The sequence below is a fragment of the Ooceraea biroi genome, chromosome 5 (assembly GCF_003672135.1).
Source record: "Ooceraea biroi isolate clonal line C1 chromosome 5, Obir_v5.4, whole genome shotgun sequence".
Taxonomy (NCBI): domain Eukaryota; kingdom Metazoa; phylum Arthropoda; class Insecta; order Hymenoptera; family Formicidae; genus Ooceraea; species Ooceraea biroi.
This window is the reverse complement of record NC_039510.1, coordinates 5,593,742-5,618,496: the sequence shown is the minus strand read 5'-3', so window position 1 is coordinate 5,618,496 and position 24,755 is coordinate 5,593,742. Positions and strand designations below refer to the sequence as shown.

General features: G+C 47.5%; 1 protein-coding gene across 2 annotated transcripts in view; it reads left to right on the top strand.

Moving 5' to 3' along the window:
* LOC105287556 (longitudinals lacking protein, isoforms H/M/V) overlaps nucleotides 1-24,755 on the top strand; it is a 66,097-nt gene that overhangs the window by 24,340 nt on the left and 17,002 nt on the right. The window contains exon 4 of one of the 2 annotated variants that reach the window (XM_011353168.3): nucleotides 1,294-15,490. The exons of the other annotated variant lie outside the window; for it this stretch is intronic. Coding sequence (XP_011351470.1) covers nucleotides 1,294-1,887 — 594 coding nt within the window. The 3' untranslated portion in view covers nucleotides 1,888-15,490. Of the gene's footprint in view, nucleotides 1-1,293; nucleotides 15,491-24,755 lie in introns of those variants that run through there. 2 annotated transcript variants of the gene reach the window in all.

Here is a 24,755-nt window from a genome sequence, read left to right as displayed (position 1 = left end):
CAAGCATTTTCGTTACTTCGCTTTGATCAAGTTTATTCGGTTTGATTTAAACTAATTGACGAATCTGGTTCTGTTTACTTGAACTGTTTATTGTTTGCGTTTCGAAAAATTTCATCATTCAAGATTACACTTCAGATTAGCGACTGTTAATAAACCGCTTGTTCCGATTCGTGATTGCTGTTTTTGTCGAAAAGAAAAATTTTCCAATTGGTCAAGGAAGGAAAGTGGGTGAGAGGAATGGCAATGTGGAGCTTGGGGGCACTCTGTATACATATACATATATATATATATACACATCGTAATACACTCGAATAGTTTGTCATACATGTGCCTGGGGTGCGCGACGCGCCAAACAAAAATGAGCGTCAACTTCTTGTGAATACCGTCTTGTGTGCTGCCGAGAAGCGTCAGCTTCTCGCCACGCCGGAGACACTTTCTCCTCCGAACAAATGGAATTTGTGAATTAGACACGGAAAGAAAGAAAGAGAGAGAGAGAGAGAGAGAGAGAGAGAGAGAGAGAGAGAGAGAGAGAGAGAGAGAGCGAGAGAGAGAAAGAAAGAGACAGAGAGAAAGAGAAAGAGAGAGGACCTCGTTTAGTTGCAACACGTGCTTAGTAGTGTCAAGAGAACGAGCTTGCCTGTACCTTCTTTATTTATTTTTTTTTATCGAAAACTTAGATGCATTAGAGAGAATTAGTTGTCAGAGAACAAGAGAAAGAGAGGGAGAGAGAGAGAAAGCGGAAGGAGGGAGCACGATGCGAAGCGAAAAAACGTCTTTTTGTTTTTCTGGCGCTCGTCCCTTTCGGAAACGATGCGCCACGGTATATATATTTATAATAATAGCATACATACATATATCTATATAATATACATATATATATACATGTATGTAACATATATGTGCATCTGTGTATCCCTGCGGATCGAGTAGCGCCGAGACGAATGATCTGTCACGCGTTATTACGATGTATAGGGTAGCACAACGAGCTCGTAAAATCGTATCTTTTGGGACTAGGCCAAGAAAAAGATCAAATATATAGGCCGAGAAGAAAAGAATAGATCGGAATAGAGAAATAGAGCTCGAAGTAGATTAAAGTAGAGACAAAGAGAGATAACGAGAGAAAGAGAGAGAAAGAAAACGAGAGCAGAGAGAAAGAGAGAAAGAGAGAGAGAGAGAGAGAAAAAAGAGAGAGAAAGAAAGAAAGAGAGAATCGGAGATAAGTCTTTCCCGCGGGGGTAGAGAGCGCCGGAGGGGGAAGACAAGAAGTTGATGTTCTTGTTTGTTTGGTTGCAGGAGTTGATGGGTGTGGATGAGCGGGTGTTTGCGTGCATGTACTGCGGTGCGTCGTTCCTCCACCAGAGCAAGCTGACGCGGCACATCCTCTCGCACAGCCTCGAGTCGCTCAAGTACCGCGAGCAGGCGGCCCACCTGCAGCTGCAGGCGCAGCTGGGCCTCGAGCCCGGCATGCACCTGCCGCCCGAGGCCCACTACCCGGCCGCGGGTACGATCGAGCCGATGGACTTCGAGCTCGCGGCCCACTCGGATCCGACCTCCGGCGTCGTCCTCTGCAAGTTCTGCGGCAAGTCCTTCCCGGACGTCGGCTCGCTGATCGCCCACCTACCGGCGCACACCGGCGATCGGCCGTTCAAGTGCGAGTTTTGCGGCAAGGCGTTCAAGCTGCGCCACCACATGAAGGACCACTGCCGCGTGCACACCGGCGAACGGCCATTCCGGTGTACGCTGTGCGGCAAGACCTTCTCGAGGTCGACGATACTCAAGGCCCACGAAAAGACACATTATCCGAAGTATGTGCGCAAGTTCCTGTCCCCGAGTCCCGTGGACCCCTCCGAGGAAGAGGCCCCGCCGCCGCCACCGCCGCATCATTGAGTTCGCCTTAGCCTCAACAGCAATGACCGCCGCCACCACCGCCGCCGCCACCGCCATCGCCATCGCCATCGCCATCGTCACGCCGACGTCACCGCCGTCGTGGATGGTGTCATCGATGATGACGACGATGACCGTCGTACGGGACGCCCTGCTACCAATCGCCGCCTCCGCGTTGTCGCCGTCGCCGATCGCGCGAACGGATCGACGACGACGATGATGATGGCGTCGTCCCCGCTTCCGGTGCCGCCGCGACGCGTTTCCTCGACGTCCGCGTTCCGCACCCGCACGTTCCGCCCCGCTCCCATCCCGCACGTTCCCACCCAATTCATCCACGATACCACAACTTCTCGCCTCCTCTCGTCCACCTGCTGATCGAGACTCCCCGCGTCGTCGTCACCGAACAGCCCCCGGCAATCGCGCGACGGGGCAAGTGTAGCCGGTGGTGTTTCTAGTTAGTCCTGTGATTTTGGTTAGGATGGTTGGTGAACGCGTGTTCAGGGGGAGGGACACGTTAAAAACGAGCTCCCTCGTTTAATCAGTGCTTTAAGACGAAACGTTTAGCTTATTATATACATATAAATAGATATATATATATAGATATATATATATATATATATTATAAATTATACGTATATATATATCGATAAATTATTGGAGGTATATATATACATATATATACAACATAACACATATACACCCACACATACGATACACGAGCGAGATGGGGGGTCAGTTACAGAGAAGGAAAAGAAAGGCAGAAGAAAAAGCGGGACGAGAGAGAGTAAAAGGGATTAGGGTGGACAGGCGGAGGGTGGGACGGGGAGGGAATTTGAGCCGCCACGGTTGGTGCTTTTAAGAGATTTTGATAAAATGCTGTGAATATTATATTGATTACGATTAACTATAAACTATTGTAATAATTGTACTGACGTTGTACGATGCGACTGTTGTTGATACGATTGAATATTTTATACAGTTGACACGGGGGGTTGGGAATAGAGCACGCACGCGCGCGCGAGCGCGTGCTCGCGCTCGCTCACCGAAGATGGTAATGACACGACCCGCAACTGAGGGGGAAAAAGGTGAATGAAATGAAGGTAGAAATGTCCACTTGGCGAAATTCTACACTGTGCGACTCAATTCGGTGGACGCGTGGTTTATAAATTCGTAATAGGGAAAAAGCGGGAGAGAGAAAGAAAAGGAGAGAGAGAAAGACACAGAGAGCGAGAGAGAGAGAGAGAGAGAGAGAGAGAGAGAGAGAGAAAGAACGTGAAGCAGAGGGAAGGAGAAAATTTGTTACGAGTGCGCCGGTATTCGGTACAGCGGCCTCTTCGACGCGTATTTTCGTTCCTCGTTTTTCTTCTCCGCATCGTCGTCGTCGTCGTCGTCGTCGCTTTTGCAAATCGAAGCGAGTCGCCGTCGACCCGAATAATCGATCCGCCATTCTTTTACGCTTGCGACGTTCGAAGGGTGTTTCGCGCGTGCTGCGGCGAAAGTTCTCCGGAGTGCATTTTCCAGTGAGTTCGCGCGTGGCCGGCAACGACTCATCGACTCGTTGCAAATCCAATCGCGAAGAGGAGATCGGCCGATTCCTGAAACGCGGCATTACCCTCCTCGCGTTTCGCGACCTCCGATTGCGAGACTGCGGTGAGAAGTGGCCATTAAGACATTGTGCAATACGTGACCGCGCGACGCAACACTTACCACTTATGCCACTTTCCTTACTCGTAGTCGAATTTTTATTTAACGTCCAAGCTCGCGCTCCTAAGTAAGGTAGCTGTTAGATAGTCGAATCCCGCGCCGACTCGGTTTTCCGGGCGATGCCGTCTTTCGTTCCGCACTCCTTATTTATTTATAACGCTCGGAACGAACGGCGAGGCACTCGGACGTGCGTGCACTCGGGGAAACATGGTGGATCGCATTTCCACTCGGTGCAATTCACCCTATGCCGGTAGTGAACGGAACATCGAGCGTTCTTATCGAACCACGTTCAAATCGAACACGAGCGAACGAAGTAGGTTCGACGTTGGAAACTTGCAACGGGGACCGACACGGAATGTCACGGAATGTTCGATAGTAGGACGATATTTCTGCCGAGGCAGCAAAACGATACTTTCTGTCCCGCAGCTTCTTAAACTTTAGTGAGAAATATCTTGTGATATATATACATATATACTAAAACACAAAATCTGTTTAATTGTCGATTTACCACAGTTCTCATTCTTTAATAATTTAACGCGATTGATGCACAACAACAACAATAAAATTGTCTAACGTAACGAGCCCGATTAATTTTTCAGGAAAAGAAAAATTGCCCGAATTTTTATCAGCGATTTTACGTACATTTCGCGTGCCTCCCCTCACCCCTACTACCCCCCGCGATGACGTCCGAGTGATACGAGAACCAGTATTCGAGATACGCGCTTTCATTTTCCTATTAGGTAAGGTAAGATAATTAGTGCGCGCCTGTACGCGAGCGGATCAGCGGCTCTTCTTTTTTTTCGTCCTCCTCCCCTCGGTGGAAAACGGGCGGAGACGGCTTCACGGACCGTCGTCATCGGTGCAGTCGGCGGTCCGATTCCTCGAATGGTACAAAACGCAAGATTTACCCCATCGATTTCCTCGCGAGGGTAATTTAATTCGGCGTGACACGCGAGCGTACACGGACACGCGGAGCGGGCAGGCAAGCATGCGGACGCGGCGTCCTCGCGGATCCTCGAGAGCGGATAAACACCGGCCGCAGCGATTCGCACGCGATCGCGCGAGCTTCTTTTCATCCCTCTTCGTCTCTGTGCCGCCTGTTAAGGCGATTCGGCGAGCACATTGTATATTTAGCAGCCACTTACTTTCCGTCGTCCTCCGCGCGACGCCGCACCACCCGGGACCGAGCGCGGAGACTCGCTCGAAATCGATCGATCTCTAAAATATTCATCGCATTCCGTGCGCGGAGGCGTCCCGCGAAACTGCACCGAAGGAATCGCCCCGTGGAGGAACGGGAGGGTGATATCGATTAATCGAAGATGTGATAGGACGCGCGCGAACCCAATTCTGCTCGCTTTCAGATTCTCTTCGTCGCGAATGGACGATCCGCCGCGACCGACGATTTTACAAATTCTGAAAATCGGGATTTCTATATTACAGAATTTCTAGGGCCCTGAAACATCGCGCGTGAGACATTTCGAGATGTGGAAACAGTTACTTTCTCTGTGGACAAATAAATCTGCTTTTTAAATTTTTATATTACATATGTATAGCGATTCGATTTTAATGAGCGTGAAATTTGAGAGCACTCGAAGATGCATCGGCAAATTAAACTTATCGGGCTGCAGCGCGCTTGGCGCATTTCTCTCATTTCGAAATCGGAATCTGCGTCTTCGTCTCGATGATCGTGACCCCCCGCGACTTCTGTGATACTTGGCGAGCGCACTTATCGTCTCTTTACATTCCATCGTTGTTCTCTTAGTTTTAATGCCGACGGTGCGTCCCCATCTCATGTTCCTTTGATGTCCCCTGCTCGATTAATAAACTATAAGTCGCGGGCCTTCGGACGTGCGGGATTTAATCACGATTTTATTCCTTGGATAGCGTTGAACTTAATCGTGACGCACGATAGATCGTTGCCAGTTATCAGAACTCGTTTATTTTCGCAGAAAAGCCGCGCGCGTTTCAGCTCCGGATCCGTTTCGCCTTAAATCTCTCAAACGCGCAGCGCGCGACGCGTTCTCGGGGGATGCCCTTCGAGATGAAAAGGGAGGAACGGTCCGCGCCGATCTGCCGTGCCCGGAAGAGATCTCGCTCTGTCCCGCGAAATATAAATCTTCGCGTCTCGATTCGAAAACCCGAACGTAGGCGTGATTTATTTTACACCCGCGTAAAAAAACAAAAAAAAAGGAAATAACGGGGGAGAGGGATAGCGTCCGAGGTATTGGGCGCGTCTATCGCGCGCGTCAATCCGTTCGTTCGGACGAAGAGACGGACGGTAGGGACGCGAAGGGCTCGCGAGATGCGCGAGACTAGCCGCGCCGGGCGCGTAACTTTAATTAGAAATATTCGCTCGGCAAATCGGCGCGCGCCCGGCGAACGTGCGGCGGTTTTAATTAATATTTACGAGGTATACCGGGCGACCGTTAATGACCGGCAACCGGCGTGAGGGCGCATCGGAATGAGGGGCGCCGCGGAGTGATTCCGCACCCGCGAGCAGATTAGAGTCGACGTCCGGCAAATGGATCATAAAGTCTCCGAGTATCAGAAATGCCCGTCAGCGCGTTGTAAATTTCCGGAATACGATTAAAATGAAATCCGCGCCGTTACACAACGGGATGGCGACGCTTTTGCCCGTTTGCCCGTCCGTTCGTCCATCCGTCCGTCGTATTAAAATAATGATATCGCGAATTAAACATTCGGCACATTCGTTCTGTCCCTCCGCGCGCCAGCACTCGCGCGACTCCGCTCGGAGCGGCGTGCGTTTCCATCGGCGCTCGCGGTTTCCGTGCACTTCGCGCGCATTCGCACGTTCGTTCGTCAACTTATTTGTCTCAATCGCGTTTGTCGACGTACATTCGGCTGATCGGAATGAGAGGAATTGTCGCATAGTTTACATAGTCGCTATTCAATGGGTGGAGAACACTTTTTTCGCATTGATGCGCCGTTGCGTTACGCAAGACCAGAACGCGTAAAAGATACTTAAAATGTACTTAAACTGTACATGGGACGTTCATCCGCAGATTGCTGTCTTCTGGAAGATCTCCCTTCAGATCTCGAGCGCGCTTATTTGCGTTTTTCCATCGTGTCTTCTACTTTCTATTCGCGTTATCGTCGGCAATGATATCGCCATGAGTGTCCGTACTTGTCGCGGCAATATCGTCGCCGATTCACGTAATCGCGTGCGTGCGCACGACGTGGATGTAATGTTGCAAGAATAGAAAAAAGAAGATGAGAAAAAGCGCGACGAGCGAGAAAATGAAGTGTACATGAATCACGGCCACTTGAAATTCGCGACGCGACTCGGTCTCGCGATGTTCGCGAGACGAACGCGCTTATCCGCGCTAATTCGCCGCGTAATCGCGCAGAGCTACGCGCTTTTTTATCGTCTCGATCGTGGTAAACAGCCGAGGTGGTTTTTCCATTAAGAGCGTGCGCCGCCGTCGCCGTCGACTTATCGGCGTCGATTCTTTTCGCTGTCGCCGCCCGTTATCCGCTCGCTAGTCGGTCGAATCGATCGGCAAGGAAAACGCTGACGCCAGTAGGATTCCGCGGGCGTAACCTTGCAATCGCGAAGATATAAACGCGTGTCACACACGCGGGGAAGAAGAGCATAACGCGTGCATCGTCGCGGCCGTCCCGTGCGTTATCGCGCTGCGCGCGCACAGCACGACAGATAAATCACATAAATCATTAGAAATTGTAACCGTAAATATCACATAAATTAGATAAACAAGTCGTAAATTAAATCATAAAGTGACGCAGGAACGAGCGCGAACTCTCGTACGCGCTCGCTCAGGTGCGCGTCCGCTCACTCGCCGAAATTGTGAATTCGGAAGTCCGAACTGCAAACCTCGCTAACAACAACGTAAGACGACGATGTTCACAACTGATACACGCTTCTCAATGTCCAACGATCTCGCGGCATGAAACTCATGCTCGGTGATCCGCTTCGCGATCCGAGAACGACATCCTCGAACACGTCGAGCGCGACTCTGCTCCTAGTAATCACACGCGTTTTTTTCGTTACGTTGATGCAATTCGCATGGTCCCTCCTCGCCTCGAAGTCCTCGGCGTCGCTTGAAAGCGTGGATTTCCTTGCTCGCCGTCGAATTCCCGCGCGAGCCGTTTCGTTCGCGATCTTTGTTGTTCGTAACGCCAGCGTTATTCGAGATACAGAGAGGCCGGCGAGATCTCTCGTCCGTTAAAGTGCAATCGAGGGGAGAATTAATGAGCGACGCGACGCTCGCTGCTGGCGTAGGGTGCAATCAGTTAGCAAAGTTCCAATTAACGTAGGTTTTAAGTCATCTAACGGCTCATGCACGCGCGAGAGGGATAGGGAAAGGAAGAAAGAGAGAGAGAGAGAGACAGAGAGAGAGAAAGATGGAGATGAGAAAGGAAAGAGCGAATGTAAGATTTGACGTTTAGCCTTCCAGCGGCCACGTCGCTCACAAAGGAGGGGGCCTCCCGTCTCAAAGGAATCCTCTTTCCGACTCGGCGAGTCAACTCTCCGAGCGAAACTCGCTGCGAGGCACTCCGCGTCTCGCGATCGCAGATATTTCAGTCGTACGCGACAGGATGGGCGCACCAGCAAATGACTGCTACATCTCTTTCTCTCATCTCTGCGAGCGCTCCGCGCCCCCGTAGATGTCAAGCGATACAGATGTAACTCTTTCTGCAGCCGAATAGAACACGCGCTCCGGCCGATGCGTAATTCAATAATTACGAAGAGAAATTAAATACAGAGTCACGAATCAACGCGATCACTCCGATCTCGTCGGTACGGCTCGCTCGTTTGCCGCGTTCGGTTTCCACGCGGCTCGAGAAGGCCGAAATCGCGTGGCGATGCAGTAGTATCCCGCTTTCAGGAACGAGTTGCGCAGCGGGACTGTTTAACTTGCTTAACTGCTCGGTCACTGGTGCATCCGTCCTGAATGTCGAGCGCAGATCGTTTGCGAGGACGCCAAGCCCGTGTAACGCGTTCAGAGAGATCTTGCGGTTGAACCGAACGCTTCGTACGTTCCGTTAATGATTTTCCCGTCATTCTCCCGTTCCCCTCCGCGCTTCCTATCGCGACGTCTTTTCGATCTCATCATCATGTTCGCCGTGAATCCTCGCGAGAAAATGCACGTGCCTCGGATATTATTGTACGTCGGACTGTATTGTACATAGGCAGAGAGAAAGAGAGAGTTTGTACTTGTATATGTTGCATAAGTATTCGTCGTGTGCACACGCATACACACACACAGAGATATCCACATACGCAGACACATACACACACGTGCGTATACACTTAGGCTTTCGTTCCGTTTAAGTGCGACTTTGGCCAAAAATACTGAAACGATCGTGCAAGATGCAAAGGTCCCTTCGTCCGTTTCATAGAAACCCCCTTAATTTATCCTTAATTTATTATCATCGGAGCGAACCCGGAGAAAACAAAACGGAGAACATTGTCGGGGACTCCGAAAAAGTTGCACCCTCGGAGGCGATACCGCAGCCCTCCCAGTTAACTCCCCCCGTCGCCGTTGGCCGTAGGTCCTAGCTTAGTTTCGTAGCGTGGCTCTTGAGTTTCTGTTCTGAAGTTCCTAGAAGAAAGAAAACAAAAAACCCGCGTTCCAAACTCGACTGTACATAGTATCGCTAGCACGTAGCTCGTACCTTATATTAGGACCTGTAATGATACCGCGACGAACGTTGCGTTGCGTTGCGTGAGAGCGCAATCGCGACGACACGGCGAGGATACCCCGAATACTCGACAACCCCGAAAAACTCGCCCCGAAATACCGCAGGCCAGTCTTGAGCGCGATTATCCCCCTCGGATTGCGAGGATCCCCCGACCCGATGGAACCCGGACCGATTGAGTTTCCACCGTTTACTATCCACTTCCGTCCGCATGCGTTGTGAAATATATTTCCGTTTGTGGTATATCGTAGAGCGTACTCTTAAGTTTTCGCGCGCGCGCGCTTACCGCGCGTCAGTATGTTTGGCGAAAAGTCTGCTGATACATACACACACACACACACACATATATATAATATATATATACATACATGATCAGCCAGGGAGATGCAGGAACGTAACAGAACCGAAAGCACAAATTGCACATAATCGTACAATCGCGCGCTCGGAACTTCTCGCCGAAACAAACGCATTAACCGCGGATGGTGACGATCTTCTCTGGATCGCCGATTTTCTAGGTACAACTAGATACGATAACTTTATACGATATCAAGAAAATTTAATAAGAATTACTCAAAGTCCGTACGACGTTTATATAGATATATTTACGCGACGAAAGGGCGTTTTGTCGCAAGACGAAGACGCGAATTCGTAGTCGCTGCAGTAATCATATCGCGACGTGTGGGAATCAATAAAAGTATCACGAGCGGATGTCTATCCTGAATCACGCGTTTCCGACTTCAGACTCTTGTAATTAAGCATCTCAGTTATTACACTGTGTGCTGTTACCCTCCTGCGTCTCTGGCACGTCGAGCAGAGCGGAGAGACGCGAGATGCAGAGGAGCATCCGTAAATCGAGCGAGGCGCGAGATTTTATCCTCTTGCCAGAAAGTGTCATGATGCAATACACACACAAACACATATCGAGTAATAGACTAATTCCTAGTTAGAGTTCCTGTGCAGGGAAGAAGGCGGGCTCACACTCCGACGAGCGGACTTTCTCGCCCCTTCTCGCAACGCGATCACGGCGAGAGCCGGCAGTAGCGACCGACGCGCGAATCTCGCGGCAGATTCACCCCCGCATCGGATCACCTTCTTTTTCGCACGTTTCCCGCGACCGGCGTTCTATTTGAGGGAAATCCGCTGTCGGGAGCCGCTCCCGCGAATCATACAAATGGACGTAGCATCGTAGGGAGCGCCGTATAAAGAGTTATTTCTCTTATTTACTTTCCTTATCCTTTTATTCTCCCCGCTTCCGACAGTCGCTCTCAGATGGACACCGAGCATCACCGTTCTCTTTTGCTACTCGTGTGCTTTTGCTACTGGAGTACTGAAGCCGAGCGCGGAGACGGGGTGGAAGAAAACGATGACAGAATCGACAAGGTGGATGATGCGCCACCGTCCGAAACGGCGGAGCTGCATAAGAATATCGTCGGAGATATAGGAAAAAAGGCTGTCCATCTTAATATAGAACTTAATTAAATAGCGTACGAGAGAGAGGAACGATATATCACGAATTTTAGCGTATTTTCTAGAATTTATCTGATAATCAAGAAGACTAATTTTTGTCTCACGGTGTTTCCGTCGTAAAATTTACGCACGGTGGCGTATTAATCACGATTACGTGAATCCACGAGATCCAAAATTAATTTAGAATCCAGAGTTGATTTCTGGATTCTCGATTGGATAGACGAGCGCGTTTCCGTCTCCAGGTCGATTCGTTTGAGCGAAAGGGGAACGGTGATGCACGATGCGTCAAGTAGCTTCTTCTCGCAGTTTAATAATGATCTTCAGCGCGATTTGAACAAACGGGTGACACGGTGGTCGCTGAAATCCTTCGAGAGGTCTCGAGCTATCATCCGCAATAATAATCAACGTCGTTTCGACATTGTGCATAATATATCGCTTACGCATAATATTTACTCGATTTTCCTGCCTCTGTTTGTCCGTTAGGAGAGGATCGATAACGCAACATATTTATAGAGAGAATCGCGAGATCGCGTTCCCCGTTGCACAACGGACAGACAGCGCGATAGCGTTCCAAATACGATTAGCAATAAAAGACGCACGGGCGATCGTCGGGCGCACATCGTCGGGCCAGCTGGCAGAACACGGATTATGCTAACGTAAACGTAAACGCGAATCTGAAACGCTCGTGTCTTGCCTGATTTTCCGCTTCCATCTCGCGGAGCGCCGTCTCGATTGTGGTTTCGATCGTTCGCCCGCGCGCTGAGGGAGGCGCGGATTTCTTTATTCTTCTCTCGTTTAGTAGAAAACGTGGACAGTATTAAAAGAGTTACAAAGAGTTAAGTGATCCTGTCGGAGGTTGTTCCGAGCGTACGCGTGTATACTATAATAATTATCCGTCGTTAATTTTATATATAATATATACATACATATGAAAAAATATATATATATACATTTACACGTATATACATCTATATATACATATAAGAATACATCTGCGGATACACAGCGTGTAATTGGCAAGCACTTTAACAGAGTACAAGATATTAGGATTATTATCGTTCCGATCGGATGTTGCGTGCGTGCGTGCGTGAATGAGTGTGCGAGTGAAATTGTACGACTCCTCTTCGCCGGAGGTGACGCCGCGCGCGAAGTACGGACGGCGAAGGCGAGAACGCGTTTAACGTAGTAACAGGGAGCAAGAAGAAACAACGTCGGATGTACAATAATCATTTTTAGGTACTTATATACGCGTACGGATCCATAGCACGCGCGCGCGTGCAGATAAACCTTGGCGTTCGCCGCTACGTTGTTTCCGGACTAAAGTTCCTCAGGGGTGCATTCGCGGATTCGCTCCCGAATTCGGACGCGCCGCCCCGATGTGTGATGACGGTGCTTTGTTTCTCCTTTAATTGTACTATTAATTATTATTTTTTTCCTTTTTTTTATCACACCATCCATACGCGAAATATACTTAAGTTACGTTAGATTTATTTTGTTATATTCTAACATACACACACTATTATTATTATTAATTATTATTATTAATTATTATTATTAGTTATTAATATTATTGACTATTCAGTATATTAATACTTATTACGTATGTCTACATCATTAAGATACATGGATACCTATTTTCAAATACAAACTTCCGTTCACACACACGATACCTTTTTTATTTTATTCCTGTCACACCGAAAGCTCCGAAACACTTAACTCCCTTTTAGTAATCTCGATATCTCAATCCCCCTTTTTATGCCTTGTGTTCTCATGTCATTTTCTCAATGCGCCTCTCCCTCAATCATCATTAATTTTTATGCGCTCGTTCTCACGAGAATAGTACATCGTTCCATCTTTTAATCGTTCCTTAATTAAACTCTCGATTATCACGTCTCGATTATTACGTCACCAAGCGTCTTCGCTACGGATTGACGCATTCGAGCGCGAGAGTTTCATGACGCACACGTAACATCAACGCGTAACATCCGCATGACATAGACGAACCGAACGCCCTAACGTTGCGAAACGTCGGGAGGACCGCATTACCGGAAGCTAACGCCACGTGCTCGAGTTTCCCGACACGCGACGCGGAGAGATTTCCGTTCGAGGTCGTCTCGGGGATTTGATCGCGTCCCGGCTATCATCATCCGAGAGGAGAAACGCGGATTCGAAGCGAACGCTCGGCGAGGCCGCCGGCGCACAAGCAAGCATTAACGATCTTTAACGTCGGCTCAAAACCGGGAGGAGGCAGCCAGGCACACATACAATAAGTGGCATAAGCATACCTACGTATAGTATTTTATCGCAAGGCATAGGCGAGCAGCAACAGCAACAGCAGCAGCAGTACGTAGATTTACAATTACACGTAGGCGAGATAGCCTTTACACACAATACGCGTATTATCGTCGGTGTAACTGCTCGCGCGTTTCCGCTCTGTGGGGCAATGCGTGAATTTTCGACACGCGTCGCGCGGTCGCTTCGTTCGATCGATTGATCGCGCCGATCCCGGTAGGGGTTGCGTGCGCGTCCGGAGGATCGTTCCCACGTGATCGAGGAATTTTTCGGATTTCGGAGATTAGGTCGAAACGGAAGTGATTCGTAAAGAATCCCGGGAAGAGATCACCCGGAAGTGATGACACGCTCGCGCGTTCGCACGGCACTCGCACGAGTCTCGCAGTGTGCGTGAACGAGAGGTCACTCGCATATCAGTTTCTATTCCATATCAGAGTGCGTCAACAGCGGCGAATCGTCCAGATCCGGAAATGCTCGATCGTGGGGCTATCGCAACATGTGCGCGAGAAGTTCCCGTCGCGGATCCCAACGTGATTCTCGTAACTAATCCGCATCGTAGACGGGAGAAGAATGGAAGGGAGAAATGAGTATTCCAAATTCAAGACCGCAAAGATCCATGTCACTATATTCCCTTGAATATCAGGACTTGCGGAAGAATCGTCGAAACGTCGAAGTGATCTCGGATCGATATTTTTAATTCCGCCCTCCCCTCTCCCCCATCATCTTATCCGCCCCCTAGCCGCTCTCTTGGATTACGCGAAAGTCGGAAGATCGGCGGGCGATTATGTCTCTTATTAGCTTGTGTTTTTTTGGGGAGACGTTGACCGCTTTTCTTCTCTTCGTACATGTACGCGTGTAGAAAAGAGGCTGCGTTGAGGAGAGGCGTACTCGTAATCGTTGATGCCTTCCTTCGCACGTTTCCGGGCGACTTGTGTGTATTGTTATGCGGATGCACTCACACGGCGACGACACGGCGGGCAGCCCGCACGAACTTGGAACCAGGTCAGGGGATGAGAGCTTATGCTTAACGCCTAAAATTGAAATTATCGATTAATTTCGATCATAGCCGGATGTCGAGTATCCGGAGCGAAAGGAATGAACACGATGCTCGTGAGGCTTTATCGGCAATGTTACATCACCGATATCAAATACCGTGATAAAACTTTCTACCAAGTGCAAAATTATAAATCCGTTCCTCGATGGAAGAGGAAGGGTATAGAAAGAAATGTCGCTTTAAATTCGTTTATTGTTTATTCATCTAATTTTGATGACTTGATCATCAAGGAATCTTCAATTTTGAGTGAATTTGACATTAATGCAATATATAATACTTGGAAATTAAATTGGCAAGCAGCGAAAAACAAAAATGCAAATCGAAAGATGCTCCGGAGAGACATGTGGATGGATATTTATTTTTAAGATTAAAAGAAATTTTTTCATCCTCAATCCTTGACCTGGGTTGATAATTATCGCTGTTAAAATGGGGAGAGAAGTGCGCGAGACAGAAAAATAGTAATAAATCTTAGGATTAGCGTAAAACTGATATCCGATCGATATTAAGCGACGACGAGCAGCAAATTAGAGCTCGTTGCAGTAGTTGCTCATGGAAGAGAAGATCGAGTGATCGAGCGACAGAGAAACATTGTGATGGTCGAAACAGAGAAAGAGAGAGAGAGTGTGGAAGAGAGAGAAATTGGCATGATATTTTAATCCTAGAGTTAACGTAAAGACGCTCGATATATTTTACATTTTCTAACGAGGAGACTGACTGAATTGGGAAAAGGGGGTACACGGGTATCAATATTTCCGGAATCGGCGAAAGAGAGGCTGTCGCGATTTATCCGCGCGATCTACGCTGCACTTTCGGGTCGCGAAACAAAATTCCGTTAGACGCGAGAAATTCGCGAACGTCATTAATCAGCGGGAGAAAAATGCATCGTCGGAAATTTGTTTTCACGCGTGACTTCGCGTATTCCGGATGATCCACGATGACGTTCGGCATCCTCCGAGAATACACGCGCGGCGGGAGACAACGCCACGTTCGTTTTCGCGCGAGTTCGGGGATTCGATAGATATAATAAAAACGTGGCACGACGTGCAGCGGGAGGGGGACGAGGAGGAATACCGTATCACGGTCGGACTGATGTGTAGTTTAAGCTAAGCCTCATAAATTCTCCAAGTCACACGCTTGATCGCACAAAGAAGGTGTAACTGCGGATCGTTCGCTGCTTGGTGCGTACCCGCGCTCTCTCTGAGGTAGGATCCTTACCCGCTAATTAATACTCGCGATTAATTATCCCGGAGCGTACTCGGAACCGCTGCGCACTTTGTCCACGATCGGAGAAGCGTGAAACGACGCGATCACGTCGCGCGCGAGCGGCTAATTTCGACGATTCGCCTCGCTCAACATCTTCTCTTCTATAAACCGCCGTGAGCGAGCAAGGAGGGTGAACGAGAGGAAGAAAGATAAAGAAAGAGTGGGAGGGAGGGAGGAAGATAAAGAAAACGCCAGGCGAGTATAAAATGAAAATGAATATATCAGTTCACACACACATACACGGGGAGAGAACCTACTACGCAATGAATCCGATAGCAATAAATGTAAAAAGAGGCGAAAGAGGAGGCAACCTCGCGGAGACGTCGAAACGCTCGGTGCGATCGACGCTATGTATATCGTTTTCAACACGTACACATCCACCCCCGTTTCCGCGTCTCCGCCGCGATCACTCTCTTACACTATACATATATAAATAAAATAAATGAATGAATAAATGAATACATATATATGAAAAAAATATATATATATTATATGTCGAGAGATATTTATACTAGTATTTTAATAGTTTAGTATATGCGATACAATATATAAATATAAATATATATATATTACAAAAGAGAAAAGTGACGAACGTGTAATATACAAAGATCGAACGTGCGAGTGTGCGAGTGAGCGTGTGTGACTGAGGGAAAAAATGAGAGAATAACTGAGAGACACTGTAAATATATATAAAACACGCATAGAAATATTATATATATATATATATATATATATATATTCTATACGATACATTATATACATATATTGAATATGACTAGTGATACAGATCTATATATATATATGCTCTATGTATACATAGAGTTATTGTATACACCACCAGCATATAGAGACAAACATGTGAATAGGAATTAATCTAAACTGAAATTAACTTTAGGGCAATGAGTATTTAGAGACTAAGACAAAGTTTATTATTATGTAAAGATGCATAGGCATTATTATTACTACGGGGACACCTAATCATAATTATTGACATTATGATAAAGAGAGTTAGGCAGAGGGGGAAGAGGAAAGAAAACCTAGCGCGGAGAGAACATGTTGATAAAAAAGTTCTTAGGTAGGAATATATATATATATTATATATATTATATACATACTTTATTGTTTGTACATTGGGCGCGCACGAGTGCTCTCTTATTTTACTGTGATCCATGTTTTGTACGATTTTCGAAGATCGCATCGCATATATACCCACGTGGGTCGGCATCAGCAGGCAAAACGCGTCGCTTTTTCGCCACTCTTTACTCCCATCGACTCGTCGTACGTACCTTTCAGTAGAGCAATCGCGTCCCCGACGAAGACTCGCCCGCGTGCAGAATGCTATTCGCACCAGAGTAATGCGGAGTGCGCGCTAAAGTCTCGTCCGATCGTAGCGTAGCGGCAGATATCCGACGACCGTCCATCAAGATCCTCCCAATTTTTTCGAAGCCTCAGAGTGTCATCGTCGACGGCTCCTTTGCTGAATCACCGATTTTACTTGGCGATCACGACGACGCTCGTGTGATCGCCAAGTAAAATCGTGTTGATTGACATCGCGGATCGATGTCTGCGTTATTTTTGCCGAAAAACCGGACAAATTCGTTTAGGGAGATCTAGCCTTGAAGAACATACGTGTGTCTCTGTTTCACGCACGAAGACGTGTCACAAGACTCTTTCGGTGATAATGGGAGGCGCGGAATCACCCTGCGAACGTGACGATGAGACACGATTTTTGACGAATTTACGCTGTTATGATTTCTCTACCGATTTACGGATTCGCTGCAGATTACTTTCGATTATGCTTATATTTGATTGCCGATTATGATTATGCTATCGCGTTTTTCTCCGAACGATCATATCTTTCGCTGCAGACGCCAAATCGACGGAAGGGCGTGATCAATTCTCGCAGACTGACCGATCTCGAATGCGATCGCGCTTATGGAATCAAGCTAAACACGAAATTGTACAATTTCAAAGTAATTCTTGTTGACAAAAAAGACAATTGAATCTTGCATCAATTATTTAATCAATTATCGTGATACCATTGGCTTCGATGCATGAGAAAATTTTTTTTCCAGAATTCGGATTTGTAACTCTGTTCAAACGCGAAGCCTCGTAAAGGAATAAAGCGTCGTATCAACCCAATATCCTAGCGTATTCTCTCTCCGCATCGAATCAAAGTGAGGGAAAGGGCGGAACGGCGTGTTGCGCGATCATAGTGTTCGTGGACCGGCGTGTTCGTGAGAGATCACGGGGCGATCAGGCTCGAATCTGACGAGACCTCGCGTTACGCGGAACTCCGCGAGGACTGCACGCGCGTGTCCAAGTGTACTCTACGGTCGCGTCGAGGGTGCGGAGGGATGCGGTACGCGAGAAACGAATAGGAGATACCAGGCGGAGATGCCCACCAGCCTGATGCATGCCTGTACACGCACGTGCGCGCACACTCTCGAGTACGCCTTAGAGCGAGGAAGAGACCGAAGCAAATAGAAAGAGAGGGAGAAAGAGAGAAGGAGAGAGAGAGAGAGAGAGAGAGAGAGAGAAAGGATAAGTGGAGGGTAGGAAGGGATGCCTCCCGAGTTACCAACGGTTACAGCGATCGACCTTTCGCGCGAGTCGGTCGAGCGCACACGCGCGGACAAAGAAATCGGTAGCCGATATAAATTCGGGGACACGCGTGTACCCGAGAGCGGGAAGAAGGGGAGCGAGCAGAAAGAAAAAGAGCGGGAGAGAGAGAGAGAGAGAAAGAGATAGAGCGAAAGGGAGTTGAAACGGGGGTTGAGGGTGAAACGCGAGGGAACGAGAGAGGGAAAGAGGCATAGGTCAGGGGTGTATTCACCTGGCGCCGCCCCAAGTCACGCCTACCTGCGCGATTCCGAGCGTGGGTAGGCACGCCTACGCGTGTGCGGCCACCGACACGCGACGCGTGTACGGACGACGCGCACACGCGCGGCTCGCGTCCGCGTGGTCGTGCGTCCGTGTGCTGTACGTGCAGGCAGCCGTACGCTCGTGTGCGTCCGCCTCAGGCGGGTGTGCGTGGAACGGGAGTCCCTCCGGGGTCCTCCGTATGCCACGCTGAGGCCTACGCCTACCGCTGGCCTCCTGGGCCTCCGCACACACGTCCGGACGGCACGCGATCGACTACTGCCACCACTGCCGCCACCGTCACCGTCATCGCCTCCGCCGAGTCGCATCTGACTTCTACGGCGAACGCCGGCTGTTACTGCTAGCCCAGTTCGTGGCATCGTAGCGCGGGTCGCGCGTTTCGCGAGTTTGCGGATCGGGTCACCCGGTGACACGTTCCCGTGGCTGCATGTCGCGTTACGTTGCTACGTGCCCTCGCGACTACGCGGCTGCCAGCGGTCGGATTTTCAGACGACCGTCAGTGAGCACGTGTTATGCGAGAGCGTGATTAAAAGATCGTATCGAGTTGTTTCGAGCGAATAACTTATATAGGGATATTGGATAAAGTACATTTTGGCGGATACGGAGATACAGTTTTTGTTGAAGATTGGTAAAAGATTTGATTTGATGACGATATTATCGAAAAATTAATACCTAATCTTGAATGTTTCATACAAAAAGAGATACTTTGTTTAGTTTTAATCGAGGGATTTAATATTGGAAACTAGATAAAAACATAAACGACAGAGATGAAAAGCGACAAATGCTTACTTTTATAAATAGGAATTATGCATCAAGAATGAGAATTTATCATGTTGCAAGTTACTTTTATGCAAATTATATAAAATATAACAGCATATTTTCCGAGAAACAGATTATATATATATATAGAATTACTTTTTATAGAATTTATTTTTTTCATGATTTGACGATGATTTGACTTCTCGTATGTAAAAACCGTCCAATTGTATTTTGTATAAAGCTATATCTTGAGTTGTATCTGATCGGATAGCGGTCAAGCAAAAATGCTACTTTATGGACTTTTTAAGAGACTGTCATTTAATTGACATTGCTCTTCGGTATCTTAAATATGATATTAATTGCGTGATGGTTACAATCGATAATGTAAGCCAGGAAAATTAATTGGATCTCGAGCATGTCGCTTGCTGATCGTAGTAAAAATTGATTTATAAGAGACCGTGATTAATGTTACTGTACTTTGAATATCGGCAAATCTTGTCGATCACACGTGATAATCGTGTTGTGTAATTTAAAATAACATGAGAAAGAGTAATTAAATATCATATACAGGTGATGCCAGTTTATCAGATTGAAAAATCATACATAACACGGTTAATCCTACTATATTTTAAATTTCCAATTTCAATTTGATAACATTATCAAACATGCAGAATTATATTGACTAACATGAAACCGTAGGCAGAATTACAAAAGACAATATCGGGAGCAACATTAACAATATAAAGGCTTTTCATAAACGTCAGATCGGGTTTATCTACTGTAATTCAAAGAAATTCAATACTATGAAATGGAAATGCCAATCTGCATTACAAAATGTCAAAGTTCGAGCATTCGTCATAAAGTACAGCTGTAAAGCGAGATCCCTTACGAGTGTGATATGACCATTCCGATAAATGTAATAATCATTCCGATTTAAATAGAATCACAACGATCCAATCGATCATTAACCGTGCAATGCATTTTTTCATTTTTTGTTACATTAGTAGTTACTACAACTACAATCAATTTTCAAAAATGTAACATTATTTTACATTATTAATATTTAACATTATTTAATAATACATCATTATCACAATTTCATGCAAGTATAAATTGATCAAAACACGCGTCGTAAATGTTCGGAAAGAAATGCAACTTCCATTCCAACTTTATCAGAATACAGCAACATGGACAAAGAAACAAGATTTTACTTATTGCAGTCTCTATAATCGATCGTCGCCGATCCGTTTAATCGACGCTACTGTATTTTTTTCTTTTCCTTTTTTTACGAAGCTCGCGATTTTTTCCGCGGAAGCGCAGGTAGCCTCGCTCATGTCATCGTCATCGTCGTCGTTGAGTTCACATCCGCGCACGTGTGTCCCACATCTACGCGAGACGCAGGAGGAAAGGAGGGGCAGGGGATTGGAGGAGGACGCGGGCGGCATGTATGCAATAGCGAGAGATGATGCAGCAGCAGCAGCAACGTATATACCGACTCGTGAAGCACGTGCATTTCCTCCCCCGCGTCCTCCAGGGCGACGGGCCGCGGGTACGTGCCTGCTTGTCGCTCCGTTATTAATGGGATCTCTTCCGCGGGAATTCCGCCAATAAGGTCGACGCGCAGGATCACGGCCTCTCTCTCTCTTTCCCCCCGTCGCTCACCCCCGCGTTCATCCACCCACCCCCGGTCCGCGCCTACCCCTTATCGTGACGCTGAGCGGCTCGTCGAGCCGCCGTTCTTTCTTTCTTTCTCTCTCTCGCTCTATCTCTGGTCGAGAGATTTTCAAAGTGCTCCGCGTACATGTAAAAAAAAGTGTGGAAAAAAATTGTACGCCTGAGACACGTCATATCTTTACGGGGCGTGCAACACCCGCCGACGCTCGCTCGCTGACGCTCGATAGCCGCGTTTGATGATTGAAACCGATTTACCGCATCGCGATTACGCGCGTATGTGTATACGTGCGTGCGGGCGTGCGTACGTGGATACGTGCGTGCTTGCATGCTCGCGCGTGTAGGAGTATCTCTCACCCGTTTGTGCGCGGTATCATCTTTCATCCCGCGCGGCCGCGTGCGAAAGTGCTCGCGAAACGATCCAGGTATCTCGCCCGGAAAGCGGAAGATCGGAGACCGACGATTGTGTAACAGAGAGACGATCACGGATGGAGAACACGCGATACACGTAGTTTAAAATATCCTGCACGATCCGTTATATAAACTCAATTTTCTATGAATTCGAAATTATTAAAAATCCAAATTTTTTCGATTCTAATAATTCAACGCGAGAGCAACGTCTCGCAGCGAGCGCAACGTCTCAGCGCTCAAAGAGTGAATATGAAAAATAATGTTTCTTGTGAAAAATAATGTGTTTCGAGTATTCCGATTTGAAGACGTTTCAAAAACGCGACGCGCCGACCGCCGTCCGCTCTGAATACCTGCGTCGAAGGATATAATGAAAGCTAAGGATACCGAGAATCGCATCAGCATCGTCGGACGCGTCGCGCCTGTATTGTGCACCCGTGGCATATTTCGCGCCCGCGAGGCACATCCGTTTCCGTCATTGTTCCGCACCGGGCGGACATTGTACAACCGCGATACTCGGCAAAGCACGCTGTTCGGGATCCACGAATGCATTTTCGCCGTTTCCGCGTCGCGCTTTCTTCCGCGGGGGCGGCATACATTTCGCGCGCATTAACGGCTTTTTGCTGAAACAGATGTGCATCACGCAAACGGTGCAAAGGGTCCCCTTTTAAATGATTGCGCGATAAATTGGTAGATTTTTTTAACGTGTTCTCGAAATCACGTCGAAATAATTCGATTCGTTGGTTCGTTAATTGTTTTCCTTCTGGTATTACGGTCAATTCTGAAATTAAGAATTATTGATTCGTTATAACAAAAATTAAGAGTTGATTAATTAAATATCACGACTCTCGCGAGAATAACGGCCGTCCGTCGAGGCTCGATTACGGCGCAACCGAGTTCACATAATTTCTTTTTTTTTTCGATTCCCCGGTAAATCAACGGAGAGACGGAGAATGATGGAAAGAGAAGGGAGAGATCGCATATACACGTAGACACGTATGGAAAGACACACACACACATACACACTTATATACATACATACATATTACATTTACACGTACACACGCGCGCGCAGAGACAGGACAACGCAGTGTTCAATATTTTCAGAGTCACCCTGTAGAATCGGAATCTCGCATATAGTAACTAACAGATTGTATAACACTTAACTAAGCTTTCCGTAACGATACGAAAGGGATACATACGAACCTACGAGTTGTTATGTTTTCTACAGTAACGTTTGTACTACCGACTTACAACAATATTTGTACAATATACGATAAAGGGAAGATAAACGTACCTATACAACATAGGTTACCCAGATGCAATAACTTTTTTAAAAACGGCGTGTTACCGGTTACCGGAATATTTTTCATACTCGCGACGACACCCGTCGCGGCGCCCGCGCCCCGTCCGTCCGTCCGGTCCGCCGCGACGCGACGCGACGCGGCCGGTACCGCGGCGACCACTACTACGTTTCGTTTTTGTGTGCCAACCAGTGTCCGTCTTAGATTTTTGCTTTCCCGGGTCTTTTCGATAGTGAAAACGTGCTGTTAAACGAGAAGAGCGCAACGACACACGCGTTTTAACCCGACCTTTAAGGAATCGACGCCCATTGCCATTTCCCACCTTAGCACATCTCGACACCAAGCACCCACGCCCATTCGCTTGATTATTGAACATTAGAGAAGGAGAGAGGGAGAGAGAGTGAAGAGAGTATGCATGTGAGAAAGAGAGAGTCGGAAAAGAAACCGAAAGAAGGCGAATGTATAGTGTACACGGTGTAGTTTGTTAAAATGAAATAGAAAAAGAGAACGTTGTTCTCTCCGGGCGAGAGCGAGGGACAGAATTCGAGCGCTGACAAGAAAATGTTTGCGACAAGAAACTCCGGAAACCTATCTGTAATTCGATTATCGGACTTTGTGAGAGAAAAAGAGAGAGAGAGAGTGTGTGTGTGCGAGTGAGTGAGTGAGTGAGAGAGCCAGAGAAGAATTGTAAGCGAAACACGAACGCCAAGCGATGCTGTTACGAATTTTCTGTTCCGCGACGACGTCGACGCGCCGATTCGTCGTGGAAGATTGAGAGCAATATATACCCGCGCTTGTCGTAGCTCGCAGAACAAAGTAGCGTTTTTAGGAGACTCTTACACGCAACGATGTCACCGTCACGTTTTCTCAATCGCGTTTTGGTAGCCGCGCGATCTTCGATTTTCTGTCACGAAGAGGCGAAGATGCGAGCGTTAATGCGCGTCTCGGAAGTCTCTCGGTCGCATTCTGGAGATCGGCGAGTTTTTGTACGACGGTAAAATAAAATTAAAGATTATCGAAGCACAGGGAGAAGCAAAACGATTAAAACACGATGGAAATGAATCCACGATCTCGTTTTACGCGACACGTTGCAGCGAATCGCGCGAGTCACCTGTAACTTTATGCCGGACTAAATAAGTTGATTAGTCTCGCCGCGTGACGTAAATTATGTAATCGCGTTCGCACGGAATTCTCTTTAATTGTAATGAAGAAGAAGAAGAAGAAGAAGCGCGAGGAAAGAACGGTCGATGCAGAATGAAAACTTTCAATAAATGCAATTTTCCGTCGTCGGTCGCAACGTCATTGCGTTAATCGCGTTGAATTGTTACCGATAACGTTAATCAGACGTCCGTTTTTCCGCCGTTTTCCATCGAAAATTATCGCGGGGCATTATCGCTCGCTCAAAACAGCCGCGCGATTTTCTCGCTTCTCTCGCTTCTCTACTTTTCAGACACCTTGTACGTATGCGGTATCGCGTGATACTCGGAACTCCCGAGTGCGACCTTGCTGATCTTAGATATTATGGGCTGCGATAGGACACGTATGCGAGTTATCGAAGCGCGATCTCCTCGCTGCGGCAGGATAAAAAAAAGAAAGAAACTAAAGAAGGAAAAAATTGGATCGACCGAGCGAGCGAGCGAACGATGCGTCTCGTTTTCGGATATCCGACGATTTGTTTCTGCGAGCCGTTCGCGATATCGCGGCGACGTGATGTTAATTTCACGCGCGATTAGATAATGGACGAGCGACGATCTCGAGAACCCGAGTTCGCGCCGATCTCTGGCAGGATATTCTTGCGTGCACGTGTCGCCGTGTTGCTTAAATTATCGGAAAGCACAAAGAAAGGATTCAGGACGAGATTGCAGCATAATGAGTAACGTCCGAATCACTTAGGACCACGCGCAAGTTTAACGACTGAAAAACTGCGGGAAATTGGCATTGATTATATCGTAATTTATTTACGTCGCGCTCGCGACGATTAACAGTTAATTGCCGTTGGAACAAATTTATCTTGCGTTACGAAATATTGATTTTACAGTGTTCAAAAATGCTCAGCTTACGTCCGAGGAATCGTTCAATGATCAAAAATGGAAAACGGACTCTGAAATGCGCTATCGCGAACGACTCGCCGTCGAACACGAAAAAGGAGCGGAAAATCACAATGCTCCCGTTACGAGCGAATTCAACCCTTGACGCACAAGCGTTCACCGGATGAACGAGACGTGTAAGATGGACGCGACCGAGCGAATAATCCGAGAGTATTTCCATCCGTCCATCCGATACGTTTCAATCTGTACTGTAAGTGTTAGGGATATCGTTGTGTCGCGAGGCCCGATGTGTATTAAATCGCCCGGAACCAAATACGGCGAATAAATTGAATTAGA